The sequence below is a fragment of the Scyliorhinus torazame genome, chromosome 8, assembly GCF_047496885.1.
Source record: "Scyliorhinus torazame isolate Kashiwa2021f chromosome 8, sScyTor2.1, whole genome shotgun sequence".
NCBI lineage: Eukaryota > Metazoa > Chordata > Chondrichthyes > Carcharhiniformes > Scyliorhinidae > Scyliorhinus > Scyliorhinus torazame.
Window position 1 is genome coordinate 221,765,977 of NC_092714.1, and position 18,364 is coordinate 221,784,340.

Below are 18,364 nucleotides of genomic sequence, written 5' to 3' on the forward strand. Positions count from 1 at the left end.
CCACAGACCGAGCTGGGCAGGTCCTAAAGGACATAGCTGCTAGACTGGGACTTCAACAGGTGTTGAGGGAACCAACAAGAGGGAAAAACATATTTGACCTCAGCCTCACCAATCTGCCTGCTGCAAATTCATCTGTCCGTGACAGTATCGGTAGAAGTGAGCACTGCACAGTCCTTGTGGAGACAATGTCTCTTCAGATTGAAGATACCCTCCATCGTGGTGTGTGGGACTACCACCGAACTAAATGGTGTAGGCTTCAAACTGATCTAGCAACTCAAATCTGGGTATCCATGAGTTGCAGTGGATCATCAGCAGAAGCAGAGCTGTATTCAACCACCATCTGTAACCCCATGGCCCGGCATATCCCCACTCTACCATTACCAGGGGATCAACCCTGGTTCAATGAAGAGTGCAGGAGAGCATGCCAGGGGCAACATCAGGCATACCAAAAAATGAGGTGTCAACCTGGTGAAGCTACAACACAGGTTTGTGTGCCAAACAGCATATGCAGAAAGTAATAGACAGAGCTAAACAATTCCACAACAGTGCATCAGATCTAAGCTCTAAAGTTCTGTCACATCCAACCATGAATGCTGGTGGACACTTAAACAACTCACTGGAGCAGGAGGTTCCACAAATATCCCCATCCTCAATGGTGGAGGAGCCCAGCACATGAATACTGTGGTTACCAGGGCAGGTCAAAGGTTAGGAATCCTATGGCGAGTAATCTGACCCCCCAAAAGCCTGTTCACCATCTGCAAGGCAAGTCAGGAGTGTAATGGAATACTCTCCACTTGCCTGGATGAGTGCAGCTCCAACAACACTCAAGAAGCTCTTTACCATCCAGGACAAAGCAGCCAGTTTGATTGCTCCTCATTCCAGAAACATTCAAACCCTCCACCACCAACGAACAGTGGCAGGCGTGTGTACAATCTACAAGATGCACTGCAGTAACTCATCGAGGTTCCTTCGACAACACGTTCCAAACCCAGGACTACTACCAGCTAGAAGGACAAGAGCAGCTGATACCTGGGAACCCCACTACCTGGAGGTTCCTTTGCAAAACACTCACCACCCCACCTTGGAAATAAATTGCCGTTCCTTCACTGTTGCTGGGTCAAAATCCTCCCTAACAGCACAGTGGGTGTACCTACACCTCAAGGACTGCGGCGGTTCAAGAAGGCAGCTCACCACCACCTTCTGAAAGACAACTAGGGATGGACAATTAATGCTGGCCTAACCAGCGACGCCCACATCCCGTAAATGAATATTTAAAAAAATTCTGCCACCCCACACCACAACCTGCATCCCACTTTCCCTCTGGAGTTCCACAATGATCATTGATCTCTGGTGGGTGCATTGCTGCTAGCTGGTACCACACCCACTCGGACATCCTCGTTAGGGACCTAAACCGTGGGAATGTTACTTAAGTGCTCGTCGACTCGCAATTCTATCAAACCCGTGGAACAGACTGTTCCCCACCAGTACTCTTACTAGTGAGTGAGATACTGTCAGCCCAACAGATTCCTTGCCACTGGCAGAATTGTTTCCTCTCTCTAGCCCTGGAGCAGATTTGGATTGTGGCACTCCTGTCTGCATGCTTATAAAGAGGGCACTGGAGGAATGGTACACGTGTTTCAGTTTACATCCAGTGTGAATTACAGTAGAGTCAGGGTAATGGAATTGATTCAAGCACAGAATTTATGTGTGCTCTCCTATTTACTTTACTCTACATTAGAGTTTCTTTAACTGGGTTCTGTGGAACCCTGGGATTCCATTGGATACATGCAAGGATTCTGTGGTAGGCTATGCTGATGTATGAAATTTGGAAAATGCTAAAAAAGATATTTCTTCTGTTGAAATGACGGAAGACGCCTATCCTGAAGACGCTGCCTTATGGCCAAAATCTGTTCCACTGGATATGATAGAATATTTCACACTTGATAAACCAGAAAATATAGGTAATATGGAAAATTTTAGAATTGAGTTTGAGCTTGGAGGCCGAAAGCAGTTTAAAAGTCTTCTTACGTCTGATTTTCTGACGGTGAAGCTGTCCAATCAGAAGCTGACCTCTCCCCGCATTGGCTTCTGTGCAGTGAGAATCCAGCCTCTGATTGGGCGAGCTGTAAACAGCAAGCTGTCAACTTCAAAGTTCCAGGCCAGGGCGAGAGCGATGAGGAGAGTGGAATGGATGACACAGTGAGGTACAGCCGACAAAAAAGTGACAGGGAGAGCGGGAGGGGAAGTGGCCATTGGGCAGGAGGGGAAGGGGCCTTGGTGGTGCCAAATGTACACTTTGTGGGCCCCGCGCTCACCTTCATTTCTGGGCGCTGCCTCAATGATGTCACACCCCTCTCAATCCCGCTCTCCCTTGCCCAACAGAACGCAAGCTGCAAAAATACACAAATCAGGGTCCAGAGGGGCAATATTTTCACACAGAGGGTGGTGAGTGTCTGGAACGAGCTACCAGACGCAGTAGTAGAGGCAGGTACAATTTTGTCTTTTAAAAAGTATCTAGACAGTTATGTGGGAAAGCTGGGTACAGAATCATAGGATCATAGAATTTACAGTGCAGAAGGAGGCCATTCAGCCCATTGAGCCTGCACCGGTCCTCGGAAAGAGCACCCAACCCAAGTCCACACCTCCACTCTAACCCCGTAATCGCATCGAACCTTTTTTGGACACAAAGGGCAATTTAGAACAGTCAATTCTCCTAACCTGTACATCTTTGGACTGTGGGTGGAAACCGGAGCACCCGGAGGAAACCCACGCAGACACGGGGAGAACGTGCAGACTCCGCACAGACAGTGACCCAAGCCGGGAATCGAACCTGGGACCCTGCCGTAGTGAAGCAAGAGTGCTAACCACTATGTTACCGAGACGCCCAGAGGGATATGGGCCAAATGTGGGCAATAAATATCCTTTGGTAAAAACTGGGCGGCATGGACAAGTTGGGCCGAATGGCCTGTTTTCATGCTGTAAACATCGATGACTCTATGAACATTGGGTGAAGGCAGAGTTCATCTTGACTTTGCTGCTCTCATGGTGAATAGCCTCTTGGCACTCAATGGCTATGCTCACAGAGAAATAATGGGCATTTGAGTAGGAAACTGAAGAAGGAGACCATTGTAGGAAGAACCTCAGCTGAGTTAACTTAAAAAAGGACTGACAGAAGCATTTAATTACATAAGACTGTTAACTAGTCACAGCATATTGTGGAGCATTCTTCTACTGGGAAGCCTTACAGTTGTGACCAAGACACACATTATTTGGGAGATTCTCTGGCCTCCCCATGGCGTTTTTTCTCAGCGGCTGTCAATGGTATTTCCCATTGAATCCACCCCATGCTGCCTTGTAACAAGTGGCAGGGGTGCATTATTGGCGGGACCGGAAGATCCCGCCAGCGTGAACAGTTGGAAGATCTTTTTATCCAATGTCACTGTCCACTGAGGAAAGAAAAATCAGACAGAATGTTTCATAGACAGCCAATCTGTAACTATCAGTTTTTTGTCTGTCCCAAAGCTTCCATAAGCCCATTGGTCCTACATTTAATTAGGGAAGGAGCCTCCTTTACTTACCGGCCTGACTGAATAGACATATTTTGACCAACATATTTTAACATGCTGGGTGGTCCATGATCCCATATACAATGAGCTGCCCATGCTTCAGCGGATTTTGCTAGTCTGTCATCCCAGAGCTGTGAAAGAAGCAAAGTAAAATGATAAACTTCTTTTGATATATTGAACGTGAAAATTATCCTCCCTGATCTCAGAAACCAACAGATTGATGGAGCACATGTGCACCCAAGGTTCTATATTGTTTTCAGGATTTTTGATTGTGAGACAGCCATTGAAAAATGTGCACCAACATTTCCTTAATCTATCACCGCTTGATGGCTGGAGTCAATTTTATCTGAACCTTCTACATTATAGAAATTCTAATGCAATAAAACTTGGCAGAAAGGTGGGGGGAATATATGTAAACAGTTCTATTTCAAGTTTCTCTTATTTGAGAGATGTTCTTTGGATTATCTTGAAAATGCATGCACGGTGTAATGATGGATATTTTGTTGTAATATTTTGGGGAATTTTTTCCAACTCATTTTACGGGATGTTGGCGTTGATGGCTAGACCAGCGTCTATCCTCCCTTGAGATGATGGTGGTGAGCTGCCTTCTTGGACCGCTGCAGTCCCTGAGGTGTAGGTACATATACAGTACTGCTAGGGAGGGAGCTCCAGGATTTTGACCCAGCGACAGTGAAGGAACGGCGATATATTTCCAAGTCCGGATGGTGAGTGGGAGCATCTGCAAAGAGTGTTTGTCCGTGATTAATTAAACTGGTGGACAATGGAATCTGAGATGAAAGGGGAAAAGGATATTTAAGGTAAGGTATTTAGCTGTGTTGAGGTGGCTGTATGGGGGAAATGTCCCAAGACCAAATCTGTGTTGGGAGAAATTATGAAAGTTTTGAATTTGAAGCAACCATCCAGTCAAGCCAGAAAATCCTTTGTTTTCAGAAGACAGTCTGTTTCTGAACATTTCTTTTGAGTTTCCACAGCAGAGTGTTTGAGGAGTCATGTGATATACCTTTATTAAAATGACCAGTACTTTGTCTTGGACAATAATACTGGATTTTTATAGTTTAAAACATCGACAAAGGAGTTGTTGCCAAGAAGATGGTTTACCTGTGCGTCCTGAAGAAGTGACATTTTTTTAGGAGGTATTCTGTAAGGTGGTTTTAACTGTGTAACTTTAATCTTATGTGCTTAAGTTTTTTTTTTCTTGTTCATAAATGTTTTATTTTTTTAATCCTTAAAGTGTTCCTGATGTTCAATGTTCTGGCATCAGTAGTTTTTCCTCTTCATATTCGAAATACAAAAAAATGGTTGATGATAAGACAGGATTCCCTCTGGGTTCTGGCTTGCTTTGCAATAACATCTGCTGTGGTCATTACAATGCCTGTGGAAACATTTCTTGTAACAGGAACTTTGTGTAGTAAATTATTACTGCGAGGCACCACTGTAATAGCAGAATGTCTCAACACAGATCATTGTGGCTTTTATGATGCCTTTGGTTCCCCGCATCTTGAAGCTAATAAATATTGAAAACTCATTAAGATCCCACTGAAGTGGTTGATTAAGGTCACACTTATTCACACACGTGCAGTCTACTCTAAGACTTCTACATTGGTAACATTTCAAATTAAACCACACCCCAGTTAGTGCAAACATCTAGACTTATCACAAGAGACATATGTCGTCAACACTCAGCAATCTAAAGTATTCCAGAGTAGAGTGAAAATACTATGCTTTTGTTGGCTAGTCAAGTGAGATTAATCCAGGATTTATTATTGATAAATATTGAATTGGCATAAGACAGCCCTGTCTAACCTTCAAATGTGGGCCTCCAATTTTAAATTTGGGCAGGTCTATATGGGTGAGCAATGTTGTGTGTGCAAAACTCAGCCTTGTCTACATTAATTACCACGTCTCATTTAAAACACACCAGACTTCCTCACCATTCTGAATGGAAGATCAGTAGGGAGGAGAGGGAATCATTTGGATCAGAGACCACTGCTTGCATTAGATAGTTGACAGGATCAACTGATGAATATGGATCACAGGGCGTTCATGATTGAGAAGGAGGAAAAAGTCCGTCACAGGGGATCCAAACTTTCCTTATGGAGGTCTGAATGAGTACTCGTTCTCCTCTTTGATTCCTCCTCCTGGCTGTCTTCACTTGTTGAGGTAACATTGCAGTTGGGCGTTTATGATGTTGATGCATATTGTCGCTCGGGGCTTTCAGGATCCGAAAGCTATTGGTAAACCGTCCAGCCCTCTGATCAGATCTATGACTCAGTGAGATGATAATGGCTAGAGTCGGCCTGCCTGATACCACCATCTCTCTGCATAGCAGCATATGTCATCCTCTCAGAATACCACATCAGTGAGCGGTGCCACAAGGTTGTCCAAGACAAAGTTCTGGAAATGCAGCCAGCAATGACGCCCTGCCAGGAACAAACTGCCATTAAATCAGGGCTACCTCAGTCCCATTACCCTATTGCAGTGCACAACCAACCAATTACCTCTCATAATACTGACCCTCAGCTTGCAACCATGAAAACCATTGGACTGGGTAAAATAAGTTATCTCACATGACATTGAAGGAATGGAAGCCCTTCTTGCTGAGAGTCTATTCTACTGGAGCACACAAGGCAATGCGGGTGCCATTGATTGTACCATGGACCATAGGGAAGCCAGCAACCCCATAAAGCTACATGACCATTTACTGCTGCTGCCTTGCGCTGGTGACGTTGGGAAGGATTCCCGAGCTCTCATGTAAAGTACATCAGTGAACTGACAAATCAATGAGCATACATGTAGGCATCCATGGGGTGGCATGGTAGCAAAGTGGTTAGCACTGTTACTTCACAGTTCCAAGGTCCCAGGTTCGATTCCCGGCTTGGGTCACTGCCTATACGGAGCCTGCACGTTCTCCCTGTGTCTGCGTGGGTTTCCTCCGAGTGCTCTGGTTTCCTCCCACAAGTCTCGAAAGACGTGCTGTTAGGTGAATTGGACAATCTGAATTCTCTGTGTACCCGAAGAGGCGCCGGAATGTGGTGACTGGGGCCTTTTCACAGTAACTTCATTGCAATGTTAATGAAAGCCTACTTGTGACAATAAAGATTATTATATTAATATATATGTAGATCTAGTTGATTTCGCAGAAATTGCCTGTGGCTGCTTAAGATGAGCCACTGCCATAAAGATTGAATGAACCTCTCTGAGGTATCATAAGAAAAACCCACTATAAATGGTTTTTAAGATGTAGCATACACCAGAAATGTTGTCCAATAATAATGGAAAAATACAGAAGAATCCATTAAAGTTGGACACATCGCATTTGGCCTTGTGTTTTTAAAAGGAAATTCCTGTTCTCCTTAACAAAATATCAGATGGCAATGTAATTTTAAATAGTTAAATATCTCAAACAATTAGAAAGTAAATATTGTTTTAACAATGAATGCGGGATAAACACAATTTGCCAAAACGTTTACTCAGAGCAGAAAACAGTCGCAATAATCACCAAATTCAGTATTAGCAAAATTGATGAAATATTCTTTGAATTTTAGTACTGCATGAAAGATAGTTCATACATTAAAAGATATTGATATCAATTCTCACAATAGGTACCATGAAGAGATCGATTTATGTTTGTTGCTTCATCTTAAAGGATGGTTAATGGGCAGATAATTAACACATAATTATGTGGCAGCATGGTAGCCTTGTGGATAGCACAATTGCTTCACAGCTCCAGGGTCCCAGGTTCGATTCCAGCTTGGGTCACTGTCTGTGCGGAGTCTGCACATCCTCCCCGTGTGTGCGTGGATTTCCTCCGGGTGCTCCGGTTTCCCCCCACAGTCCAAAGATGGGCAGGTTAGGTGGATTGGCCATGATAAATTGCCCTTAGTGTCCAAAATTGCCCTTAGTGTTGGGTTGGGTTATGGGGATAGGGTGGCGATGTTGACCTTGGGTAGGGTGCTCTTTCCAAGAGCCAGTGCAGACTCGATGGGCCGAATGGCCTCCTTCTGCACTGTAAGTTCTATGATAATCTATGATAAATTCTATGATAATATTCATGTTCAATCAAAAATGCGATAATGAAGTTTGCTTAATAAAGCTTGTTTCACATTCTGAGGCACCAACTCTTCAGACAACATTTGAATCAAAATAATTGTGGTCAAATTGAAGAGGTCAAAACTTTTATCTTGAATTCTTGAATCAAGAGGTAGGAATGAAATTTGTGCAGTAAAAATGGGGATATTCAGTGTTGTAATAATTCCATATACAACTTGCAATGGCTTTGAAGGCATTTCCTTGCATCACAAGGAATAAAATAACTGGGCCAGAATTTACTCTCAAAATAATGGTGAGGCTAATGGTGCTCATTGTTACTCATGCATAAATCACGTGGTTATATATGAAAGTGTGGAGGGTTCGGGCTGAGATATTCCAATGTGCCATTAGCTTCACAGGAATGGCACCTTGCTGATCGGCTAACCATTCAAATATATTGAATGACATGAAGTTTCTGTACTTGCACGTTAATTTAAACCCATCACAGAAATTACGGCTTGTCCATTTCGGTATAAATTACTTTTTCAACAGTGTGATAAGGCTTAATTACTGCCAAGCAATCTTTTTGATCCTGAAAATTAACTTTTATAAATGTGAAGCCCTATTCCTTCAATTTTTAATTGTTGGAGATTTAAATCAATTAACTACTTTTAAACATCTCTACTTTCTCTTAATTCAATCTTTCTTCCCCAATATGCTTCTTTCCCTGTCAGATTTTATTTTGGACACACCATTCTACCTTCCACTTCCTGCTTCAGACTTTGTACTGCTCATAGATAATCCTTTGATCTGATTGGTTAAGGAGTTACCACGAACAGCTCGACTGTGCAGGAGAGGAGGAAGAAGAAATGATGAGCAATAGTGATAGTGGATTTGTTAGCTCGGGAGACAGACAGAGGTTTCTGTGACCATAGAAATAACTCCAGCATTGTATGTTGCCTCCCTGGTGTGAGGGTCAAGGATGTCACAGAATGGCTGCAGAACATTCTTCTGTAGCAGGGTGAACAGTCAGAGGTTGTGGTACACATTGTTACCAATGACTAAGGTACGAAACAGAATGTGGTCCTGAAGTCAAAATTTAGGGAACTAGGTAGGAGATTAGCAAGCAGGACCACAAATCTATTAATCTCCAGATTACTCCCAGTGCCACGTGCAAGTGAGTACAGAAATAGGAGGATAAGGCAGATGAATGCGTGGCTGGAAAGATGCTGCAGGAGGGAGAGCTTTAGAGTCCTAGACTGGCTCTGGGGGAGATGGCACCTGGACAAGCCAGACAGGATGCACCTGAACGAAGCTGTAACTGAGTTCCTTGCTGAGTGTTTTGCTGGGGCTGTTGAAAGGGCTTTAAACATAGAACATACAGTGCAGAAGGAGGTCATTTGGCCCTTCGAGTCTACACCGACCCACTTAAGCCCTCACGTCCACTCTATCCCCCGAACCCAATAACCCATCCTAACCTTTTTGGACACGAAGGGAAATTTAGCATGGCTAATCCACCTAACCTGCACATCTTTGGACTGTGGGAGGAAACCGGAGCACCCGGTGGACACCCATGCAGACACGGGGAGAACGTGCAGACTTTGCACAGACAGTGGCCCAGCGATGAATGGAACCTGGGTCCCTGGCGCTGTGATGCAGACACGGGGAGAAAGCGCAGACTCCGCACAGACAGTGGCCAAATGCGGAATTGAACCAGGGACCCTGGCGCTGTGAAGCCACAGTGCTAACCACTATGCTACCACGCTGCCCCTACTCGGCAGCAGTGTGGGAGCCAAAAGAGAAATATCAGGGTGCATAAAGCACTGGGAGAGACAGATAGCACTGTTATAGAGATTAGTAAATTAACAGGTGAAGCCAGGATAAGGGAGAACGTAATGACTTCTAAATCAGGGTTATTGTGCATGTGTGTGAAAGCACAAAGCATAGTAAATAAGATTGGGGAGTTAGAGGCACAGATTGTGATATTGAAATATGATGCTGGGTCAATAACCTGGCTCAAGCAAAAGCTGGACTGGATGTTAAATGTTCCTGGGTACAAGGTATCCAGAAAGGATAGGAAAGGAAGCAAAGGAGGACGGTTGGCAGCATTCATTAAGGATCGCATTGGACTGCTAGAGAAAGAGAATTTCCCAGAGGGTTCAAGGGCAGAATTAATTTGGCTAGAGCTAAGGAACAAAAAGGGTGCAATCACATTGCTTGGTGTGGTATATAGAATGGCAACTAGTGAGAAGAATGTAGAAGAACAAATCTGCAGCATAATTATAGAGAGATGCAAACACCATAGAGTAGTTATAATGGGGAACTTTAATTACCCAAATGTAGACTGGGGCAGTGGTAGTGTAAATGGCAGAGAAGCGAAGGGCAAACGTCTCTACATTGTGTTCAGGACAATTTTCCTTAACAGTATGTGTCCAATCCAACAAGAAAGGATGCACTGTTGGACCTGATTCTTGGAAAAGAGGTGAAATGAAATGAAATGAAAATTGCTTATTGTCACAAGTAGGCTTCAAATGAAGTTACTGTGAAAAGCCCCTAGTCGCCACATTCCGGCACCTGTTCGGGGAGGCTGGTACGGGAATTGAACCGTGCTGCTGGCCTGCCTTGGTCTGCTTTCAAAACCAGCCGCTGACCAAATAGATCAAGTGTCAGTGGGGGAACATTTAGGAGACAGAGATCATTGCATTGTAAGTTTAGGGTGACAATGGAAAAGGACAACAGGCAAACCAGAGTAAGAATAATTAACTGGGGAGAGCTGGCTTCAATGGGGCAAGAATGGAGCTGGACCAGATAGACCGGAATGAAAGGTTGGTGGGGAAAACTGTAGCTGAACAATGGGCTGCCTTCAAAAAAGAAATGGTTCAGGCACAATCAAGGTGTATTCCCTCCAATGGGGAAACAAATCCAGAACTCCCTGGATGAAAAAGGAGGTAGAAACTAGATAAGGAAGAAAAATTGAGCTTACGACAGGTGTCAGGTGAAAACCAAGAGGAATACAGAAGGTTCAGAGGGGAGGGGAAAAATCACAGAGAAGTGAAGAGGGATTATGAGAAAAGACTGGCAGCCAACATGAAGGGGAATCTCAAAGTCTTCTAACAGCAATGAAATAGTAAAAGGGGGAGTAGGGCCGATTAGTAGCCAAAAAGGGGATTTACACATGGAGGTGGGGCGGGGGGGGGCCTGGTTGAGGTATTAGATGAACATTTTGCATCTGTCTTTATCAAGGAGGTAGTTGCTACCCAGGCCATAGTGACAGAGAAGGAAACTCTGTCACTAGGAAGGGTTCAAGAGTCATTGTTGAATAGACAGTCGGAACTGAAAGTTGACAAGGCATCGGGACTGGATGAGATGCATTCAGGGATATTGAAGGAAGTGAGAGTGGAAATTGAAGGGGCTCTGATTATAATCTTCCAGACTTCTCTAAAGCCAGGGGAGATGCCAAAGGAATAGGGAATTTCAAACATTACACCCTTGTTCAAAAAAAGTTGTGAGAATAACCCCAATAATTACAGATAGTCAGTTTAACATCAGTGGTGGGAAATCTTCTCAAAACAATTATTCGGGGTGGATTTAGTAGTCACATGGAAAAAGGTGGATTGATTAGGAAGAGCTAGCATGGATATCTAAAAGGGGACTCATGTTGAACTAATGTGCTGGTGTTTTTTGAAGGGGGTCACAGAAAGGGTTGATAAGAGTAATGCTGTTGATGTGGTGTACATGAACTTTTGAAAGACATTTGATAAAATGCCACACAACAAACATGAGAAAAGTTATAGCTCGTGGAATAAATGTGACAGCAGCAACATGGATAGAAAATTGGCTGAATAATAACAGACAGAAGGTAATAGTCAATGGATATTTTTCGGACTGGCAGAAGATTGTGGAGTTCGAGAGGAGTCGTTATTGTGACCCTTGCTTCCCCTGATACAAATTAATCATCTAGATTTTGGTGTGCAGGGGACAATTTCAAAGTTTGCGGATGACACAAAACTTGGAAGTATTGTAAATTGTGAAGAGGACAGCGGAGAACTTCAAAACAACATGGACAAGTTGGTGGAGTGGGCAGACAGGTGGCAGATGAAGTTTGATGTGGAGAAGTGTGAGGTAATGCATTTTGGTAGGAAGAATATAGGCAGACAATATAAAAGGGGTACAATTCTGAAGGGGTGCAGGAGCAGAGCAACCTGGATATATATGTGCATAGATCATTGAAGGTGGCTGGGCCGATGGACAGAACAGTTCACAAAGCATATAGTATTCAGGGCTTTATTAATAGGGACAGGAGAGGGCAATGATTTAAAGTGATTTGCAAAAGAAGCAAATGTGATATGGGAAAAAAAACGTGTTCAGGTCTGGAGTGCACTGCCTGGATGTGTGGTGGAGGCAGGTTCAAGTGAGGCATTCAAGAGGGATGATTACTTGAATAGCAACAAGGTGCAGGGGGTACGGGGAAAGCCAGGGAAATGGCACAAAGTCAAAAGCTCATGTGGAGGGTCAGTGTAGACACGATGGGCCGAATGGCCTCCTTCTGCACCCTAACAAGTACCAGAGAGCGGTCTGATCTATTGTCTGCCCAGCGCCTCCACAAGTTGTGTTCCTCACGAATTAATTTCTCCCCCACAACATCCTTTGTGACATTCGACAACAGACTGCCGAGGCTCCAGGTCAAAAAACAGTCCACTGTTTTTCAAGTGGCATCACAAAGGGAGATGTCAAACTAATGAAGAACCCCAACCAGATTTACACGCCTTGGATCTCACCTGGTACTCCCTCCCAATAGTTCTTTTTAAACATCTAGACTATTCCTGCTCTATAAAGATTTAAATTAAGTGTATCCCGGGTTTACAGACTTTGTAAACCGAGTTGACCCTGCGGTGGATTTAAAATTAATTCTGTCTCACATTAGAATGGGAGGAGACCATCTCCCCACTGGAACCGCATTCCCTTTTTCTGAAAAGGCAGTTTGAACACTGAATCCGGACTGCGGATTCGCATTTCCAGTCCAGGGCTGGTGCAATGCACAAAACAGGGGTGTTGCAGGGACGCGATGGGCCGAATGGCGCCGTGACAATACTGTGAGTGCACATGGCTCTGCTAGCCTGTGTTCCTCTCAGTGGGCACTGGGCAGATCCTGCTCTGTCACCCCTCCAAAATATAGAACACACAAGGCAGCAACCAGATCTAGCTTCATTTCTTTGCATGATCTCCGATTTATTGAAACAAGTTACAGATGGACTCAATCAGATTAATCCCACTCACCATATACTCCATGTTAGCGGCAGGCGGGAAAACCTGCGACCTGACCTTGTTGTGATAATCCAGGATCTCGTTTCGGCCTCTTGGGGAGATCTGCCGCCTGCGTCTGCTGCGGGGAATCCCGCCGGTGTAGGGAAACTTGCTGAAGTCAGGTTCGGTCTCCGCAGTTGGGTTCACTGTCAGTTCGGTCACATTAGCGAACACAAACGCACCAGACTTCTGAATGACCCACAATAGCAAGGTTGTCAAACACAAGCGGAGGTGTAAAAGAGCCATCTGGACACTCAAACCCGTGTTTCCCAATTAATATCTACATCAAATATATACAGAAAAAAAGGAAATAGCAGTGATATTAATATTTGCAATTCAAAAATGTCACACCTTGCTTGTCTTTTTTTTTTGCAAGATAAAAAACTCAGGCATCTTAACTAAATCTAACCGACATGTAAACTCTGCCACATACCTGAGTCCTTTAGCCAAGATCAGCAAAGACCCAAACTGCAGCCTGGCGTTTACAAACACTTCAACATGTGGGAAGGAAATGAATCAAGTCAGTTTCAGCACGCTTCTGCTGCGATTTCACAGATGGACCTGTATAAAGTTCCCCGGGGAAACGTCAAACGTGTTTGAAGACCTGTGATAGGCTCTGGAGGTATTTAGAGTTTCCTGTGCAGAGTACATCATCGCCAGCTCATTGCAATTCCTCTGGACAGTTGGGTATTCAGTCTTCACACTGCAGAACATCCAGGACATGAGAAGTTAATAACAAGCAACCTGCAAAAGCATGTATACTAAAATAACGCCTCCCTTGTTTAGCCTGCAGTTAATTTCATTGAGACATCAAGGCCTGAATTCGGAACCTGGCTCACATGTTTAAAGTGTGTCATGATGTCGAAAGATAAGGCGAATCGGATGTAAAGCAATACTCAATCACATGTGGGTTTGTACCAATACGTCTAGATTTAGTCATTTGGTGTCTGCCACATTCCCTGAATTACCTGCTTGACTTTTACATCATCTAATAACCTTCATGCAAAGGGGACAGCGTTCGTTCAGCACTCCATGTCCTGCTGGTCCTGAGCATTGTATTGTTTGATGGCAGGAAAATAAAATGCAAACTCCTCGCCACTTGAATTTCCTGTGTTTGGCGAACCAATATGTTCCAGTGCAGCACCGGGAAAATAGATCATGAGCACTGGGGCACACTAATTACATGCGGTGATGATGGGGCACTTTAGTTTGAATGCAGCCTCAATCAGAGGCATATGGTTGACAGCACCCCAAAAGACTGACCAGAGGAAGACGTTTCTCCCAGTGTCCAGTCAGTCCTGAACCAGCCTATTTATTTATATTAATTACAATTGCCCTGAAATTAGCTGAGGATTGCCTGGATGATCTACCGTACCTTTGGTGGCAATTGTGGGTTCCACCATTTTCCTGTTACAGTGAAGGTTTCATAGGGAAACGATCACTTTGTCCAGGCAGTGCATACTGTCATCCACCAGCAGTCAGTGGCGATCGTCAGAGAGTGTGATCTTTGCCATGAACTATTTCATTAGTCAGGAGAGTATATGTGTGTGAACTCACATGGGCATTGCTCACCTGTCCAATGATTTTAATATCACAGGCCCTAATACGTGCCCTCAGGGCCAGGTAAACCAGGCCACACAGTGGCACAATGGTTAGCTCTGCTGCCCAGGGGCTTGGCCACGCTAAATTTCCCCTTAATTGGAAAAAATGAATTGTGTACTCTAAATTTATAATAAATAAATAAATAAATGCTGGCCTTGGGTCACTGTTTGTGTGGAGTTTGCACATTCTCTCCATCTTGTGGGTGGACAGTGGGTTGGGAGGGTGAACTGGAATGGAGATGTCAGGGATTGGGGATTAGTCAGGAGGGCCGCTGAAGGGTGGGGATTATTCATAGGGCTGGGAGGGTAGTCTGGGTAGGGGTTAGGTGGGTGTTGGGGATTAGCCAAGGCATTGGCAAGGCAAACATAGAAACATAGAAAATAGGAGCAGGAATAGGCCATTCAGTCCGTCGAGCCTGCTCCACCATTCAATATGATCATAACTGATCATACAACTCACTATCCTGTTCCCACTTTCCTCCAAATACTTTGATCCCTTTAGCTCCGAGAGACATATCTAAGTCCTTTGGCCCGTAACGTCTGAATATCAGCGGGAAGCCATGGCCTGCCAATACTGAGAGAGTGCTCACATACCTGCGCTTAGAAATCACAGCGAACTTTCCAGCTCCAGTGGCAGCCTCGGGTCCGCGGCGGGACGCTCTGCGCAGTCTCCTGTACGGTGCAGTTTGAATGTAACCACGCCCCCTTGTGGCACAGCAGCTATGGGAACTCCCATTGAGATCGAGCATTTAAAGGGTAGGTTTGCATTGGAGGCAACAGGCAAAAAGTTTCACAAGTGTTTTAAAGGTATGTTGAAGTTTCTCAACAGGTTTTCTTTGCTTTCTTTTATACAGGCAATGCTATTGTTATTGGTTCTTTTAAAGTAATTTTTCATTTTTATGATCAAATCTTATTATTATTTAATATTTTTATGAACATTGGTTTTGTTGTTTGTTTTAAATCCGTGAAACTATTTCAATCTACACTATATTATTATATAATGTTACATGTGGCATGCTTAAAAGCGTTCGTTTGTTTTAATTTAGAATATGGCAACTGAAAATTTAGTTGGGAAGAAAAGAAGCCAGAACTTCTCGGACCACTAACAATGTAGATTCTTGAAGCAGGACAAAATGTAAATGACATTGTCTCCTTACAGACCTGCCGAAGGGGTCATAAAATACTGTTACAACATGGTTCTGACCTGTTCATAGGATTTTAAAAGATTCCCCAGGACTTTTTGCTTTTAATTCTCACTGTCCTTGTAACATCTGATTTTTTTTTTGATTTGTTTGAATCTTTTTGTGCAGCTGGAAGTCCCCCTAAGGGTTGGTGGCCAGCCAATCAAAATCCATTTGAAGAAATGGGTCATTGTTTCAAAGTGGACAGCTGGAGTAGAGAGAAACAGGCACGCAGTTTTAAATTTAAAAGAGAATTATTTTTTAAATTACACAAATGTGGAAATACGGAACATCAGTTAAAGTAAAACAAAATTAACCCTATCGTTAAAACTGAAAGAGAGAGGATACAGTAACAGGAATGAAAGACATTTGTCTCATCATTAAGCCTTCTGCATTGGGAAGGAAACGGGTTTAAACCATCAAATATGCAAAATGTGACCTGAACCTGCTGTCTACAGGTCTGTTACAGATTTTACAGCAATAGATTAGGTGGTGTCCAAGTTTCTTTCAAATCAAGCATCCAATGTGCGATTGAGAGCCTGACTTCAAATTACCTGCTGCCTGTGTTCCTCTGGTGTTGGGAAGTTCAGCTATGAAAAGGGATGCCTGAATTCTGTCTCTCTGAGGTAATGCTTTCCCTACCTGTAATAACTTAGACCAGGCCTTTGAGATTGGCCAATTAGAATACGAGTTCCCTGATTAATGGCCCAATCAACCCTTTTCTCTGTATGTAACCGGGAGTGTCAGATCCTCTGCACTTGCAGTGCACACAGCAAGCTGAATGCATGTGGTTGTTCTGCTGGTGTTTTTGTAAATAAAAGGAATTCTGGTGAAGGGATCCTGCCTTTGAAGATTTATTACACTATCACTCCTTGTTGGCTGCAGGCAGAGGAGCAATGCTCCTCACGCAAGCCTTTAGACTAAACATTTCCAATTATGGTCCCTCTCTCCATACCTCCTGGCTGTGAATTATTTTTTTTCTAATCTATGTCCTTGTGTGACCTTCCATTGGCTGCAAAGTCTGACCTCTCCTCTGCCGCAATGATCAACCATGTCGCCTCAAAACTGCCACAGACCATGCACCACTACGCCTTCCTGTCGCTGTCTTTTCCTCCTGACTGCTGGATAGGCTGTCAGATGGGAAATGGATCTAAAAAATGACAGTGAGTTCCCGCATTAGGTGCCACAGGACTTCCATGTTCCCTGCCATGCTGCTTAGATCTGGAGATTAGCTGTTCCATATGAGTTCTTTAGTAGAAGATTGGTGACCTCTTGGAGAAATGGCACAAATGGCTAACAATGGACATTACAAAAGGACATTGACAGACCCCTGGGAAAATTCAGAATTTAGAACAATGTACATTTTCCTGATCGATATAAATCTTATCAACTCTGTGGACCAAGAGAGGCAAGAAGTATATAATCACTGTCTCTGTGAAGGAATTCACATTCTTCCATCACTGAACTGTTTTTATTTCCCAATAGTTTATAGATAAAAAGATAAGTGATTCCCAGCATATATTCAGAATGTCAGATCAGTGTGCAATAGAGGGATGCTTGTAAGCAAGATTTAGCTTGAAAAGTGCCATGATTTGCATTTGTTTAATTGCATTTCCAAACGCACTAGCACAGAGCACTGAACAATTGCTTTGTCCTTGTGCTAAGTGTAATATACTGTACCCAGACTACAACATATGCCAAAATATACTCTGTGTGTTGGCAAAGAATAGAATCGGAAATGTTTCAGCCAAAATGAAAACCGTAGACACTAAGAAATCAGCTGGACAAATGCACTGTGCATTGAAAGACTAGAACAATGAACCATTTTTGTTGAAGCGAGATTCATATCATATCCACTTGTAAATTGAAAAGCTAGAGTTGGATTGCAAAGTGCCTTCTTTTTAATATAAAATTCCTGACTCGACCTCTTAAGAGCATTATCCCCCAAAGGAATCCCCCAAAGTATTTTTATATTGTTCTAATATCTGGGAAGGGGTATCTGTTTCTTCCCAGAAAATCCCACTCCTTGGGCGCGATTCTCTGCTCCCGCGCCGGTTTGGAGAATCGCCTGGGTCGCCAAATTTTCCCACGACGCCGGTCCGATGCCCTCCCGCGATTCACGGAAGCGGCCAGATCGGCACAATCGCGTTTTGCGCGGCGCGGTCCAGTGAATCGCCCGAGACAGCCAAAATTGCGATTCACCGGTACCCCCGCGATTCTCAGTGCCGATGAGCCGAGCGGCCTGCCCAAAACGGCGGGTTCCCCCCTGGCGCCGTCCACACCTGGTCGCTGCTGGCGGGAACAGCGCGGGAATGCTGGGGGGGGGAGGGTAGCCTGCGGGGGGGGGGGGGGGGCGGGAAGGGGGGATCCTGCACCGGGGGGGACCTCAAATAGGGTCTGGTCCACGATCGGTGCCCACCGTTCGTCGGGCCGGCCTCTCTGAAGGAGGACCTCCTTTCTTCCACAGCCCCGCATGATCCGTCAGACATCTTCTTGCGGGGCGGACTCGGAGAGGACCGCAACCGCGCATGCGCGGGTGACGCCAGTTATGCGGCGCTGGCCACGTCATGTATGCGCCGCCGACTTTACGCGGTGCCAAGGCCTGGCGCGCGTAAATGACGCGGCGCCGCTCCTAGCCCATTATCGGGCCCTGAATCGGTCG

The 18,364-nt window shown here is 44.5% G+C and overlaps 1 protein-coding gene across 1 annotated transcript in view; it reads right to left on the reverse strand.

Moving 5' to 3' along the window:
* LOC140428396 (peptidase inhibitor R3HDML-like) overlaps positions 1-13,621 on the reverse strand; it is a 38,363-nt gene extending 24,742 nt beyond the window's left edge. Inside the window, exons 1-3 of the mRNA XM_072514803.1 lie at positions 13,354-13,621; positions 12,894-13,200; positions 3,579-3,697 (exon numbers count right to left, since the gene is read on the reverse strand). Of these exons, the coding sequence (XP_072370904.1) occupies positions 3,579-3,697; positions 12,894-13,166 (392 nt within the window). The 5' untranslated portion in view covers positions 13,167-13,200; positions 13,354-13,621. The remainder of the gene's footprint in view (positions 1-3,578; positions 3,698-12,893; positions 13,201-13,353) is intronic.
* Positions 13,622-18,364: the final 4,743 nt, after the last annotated feature.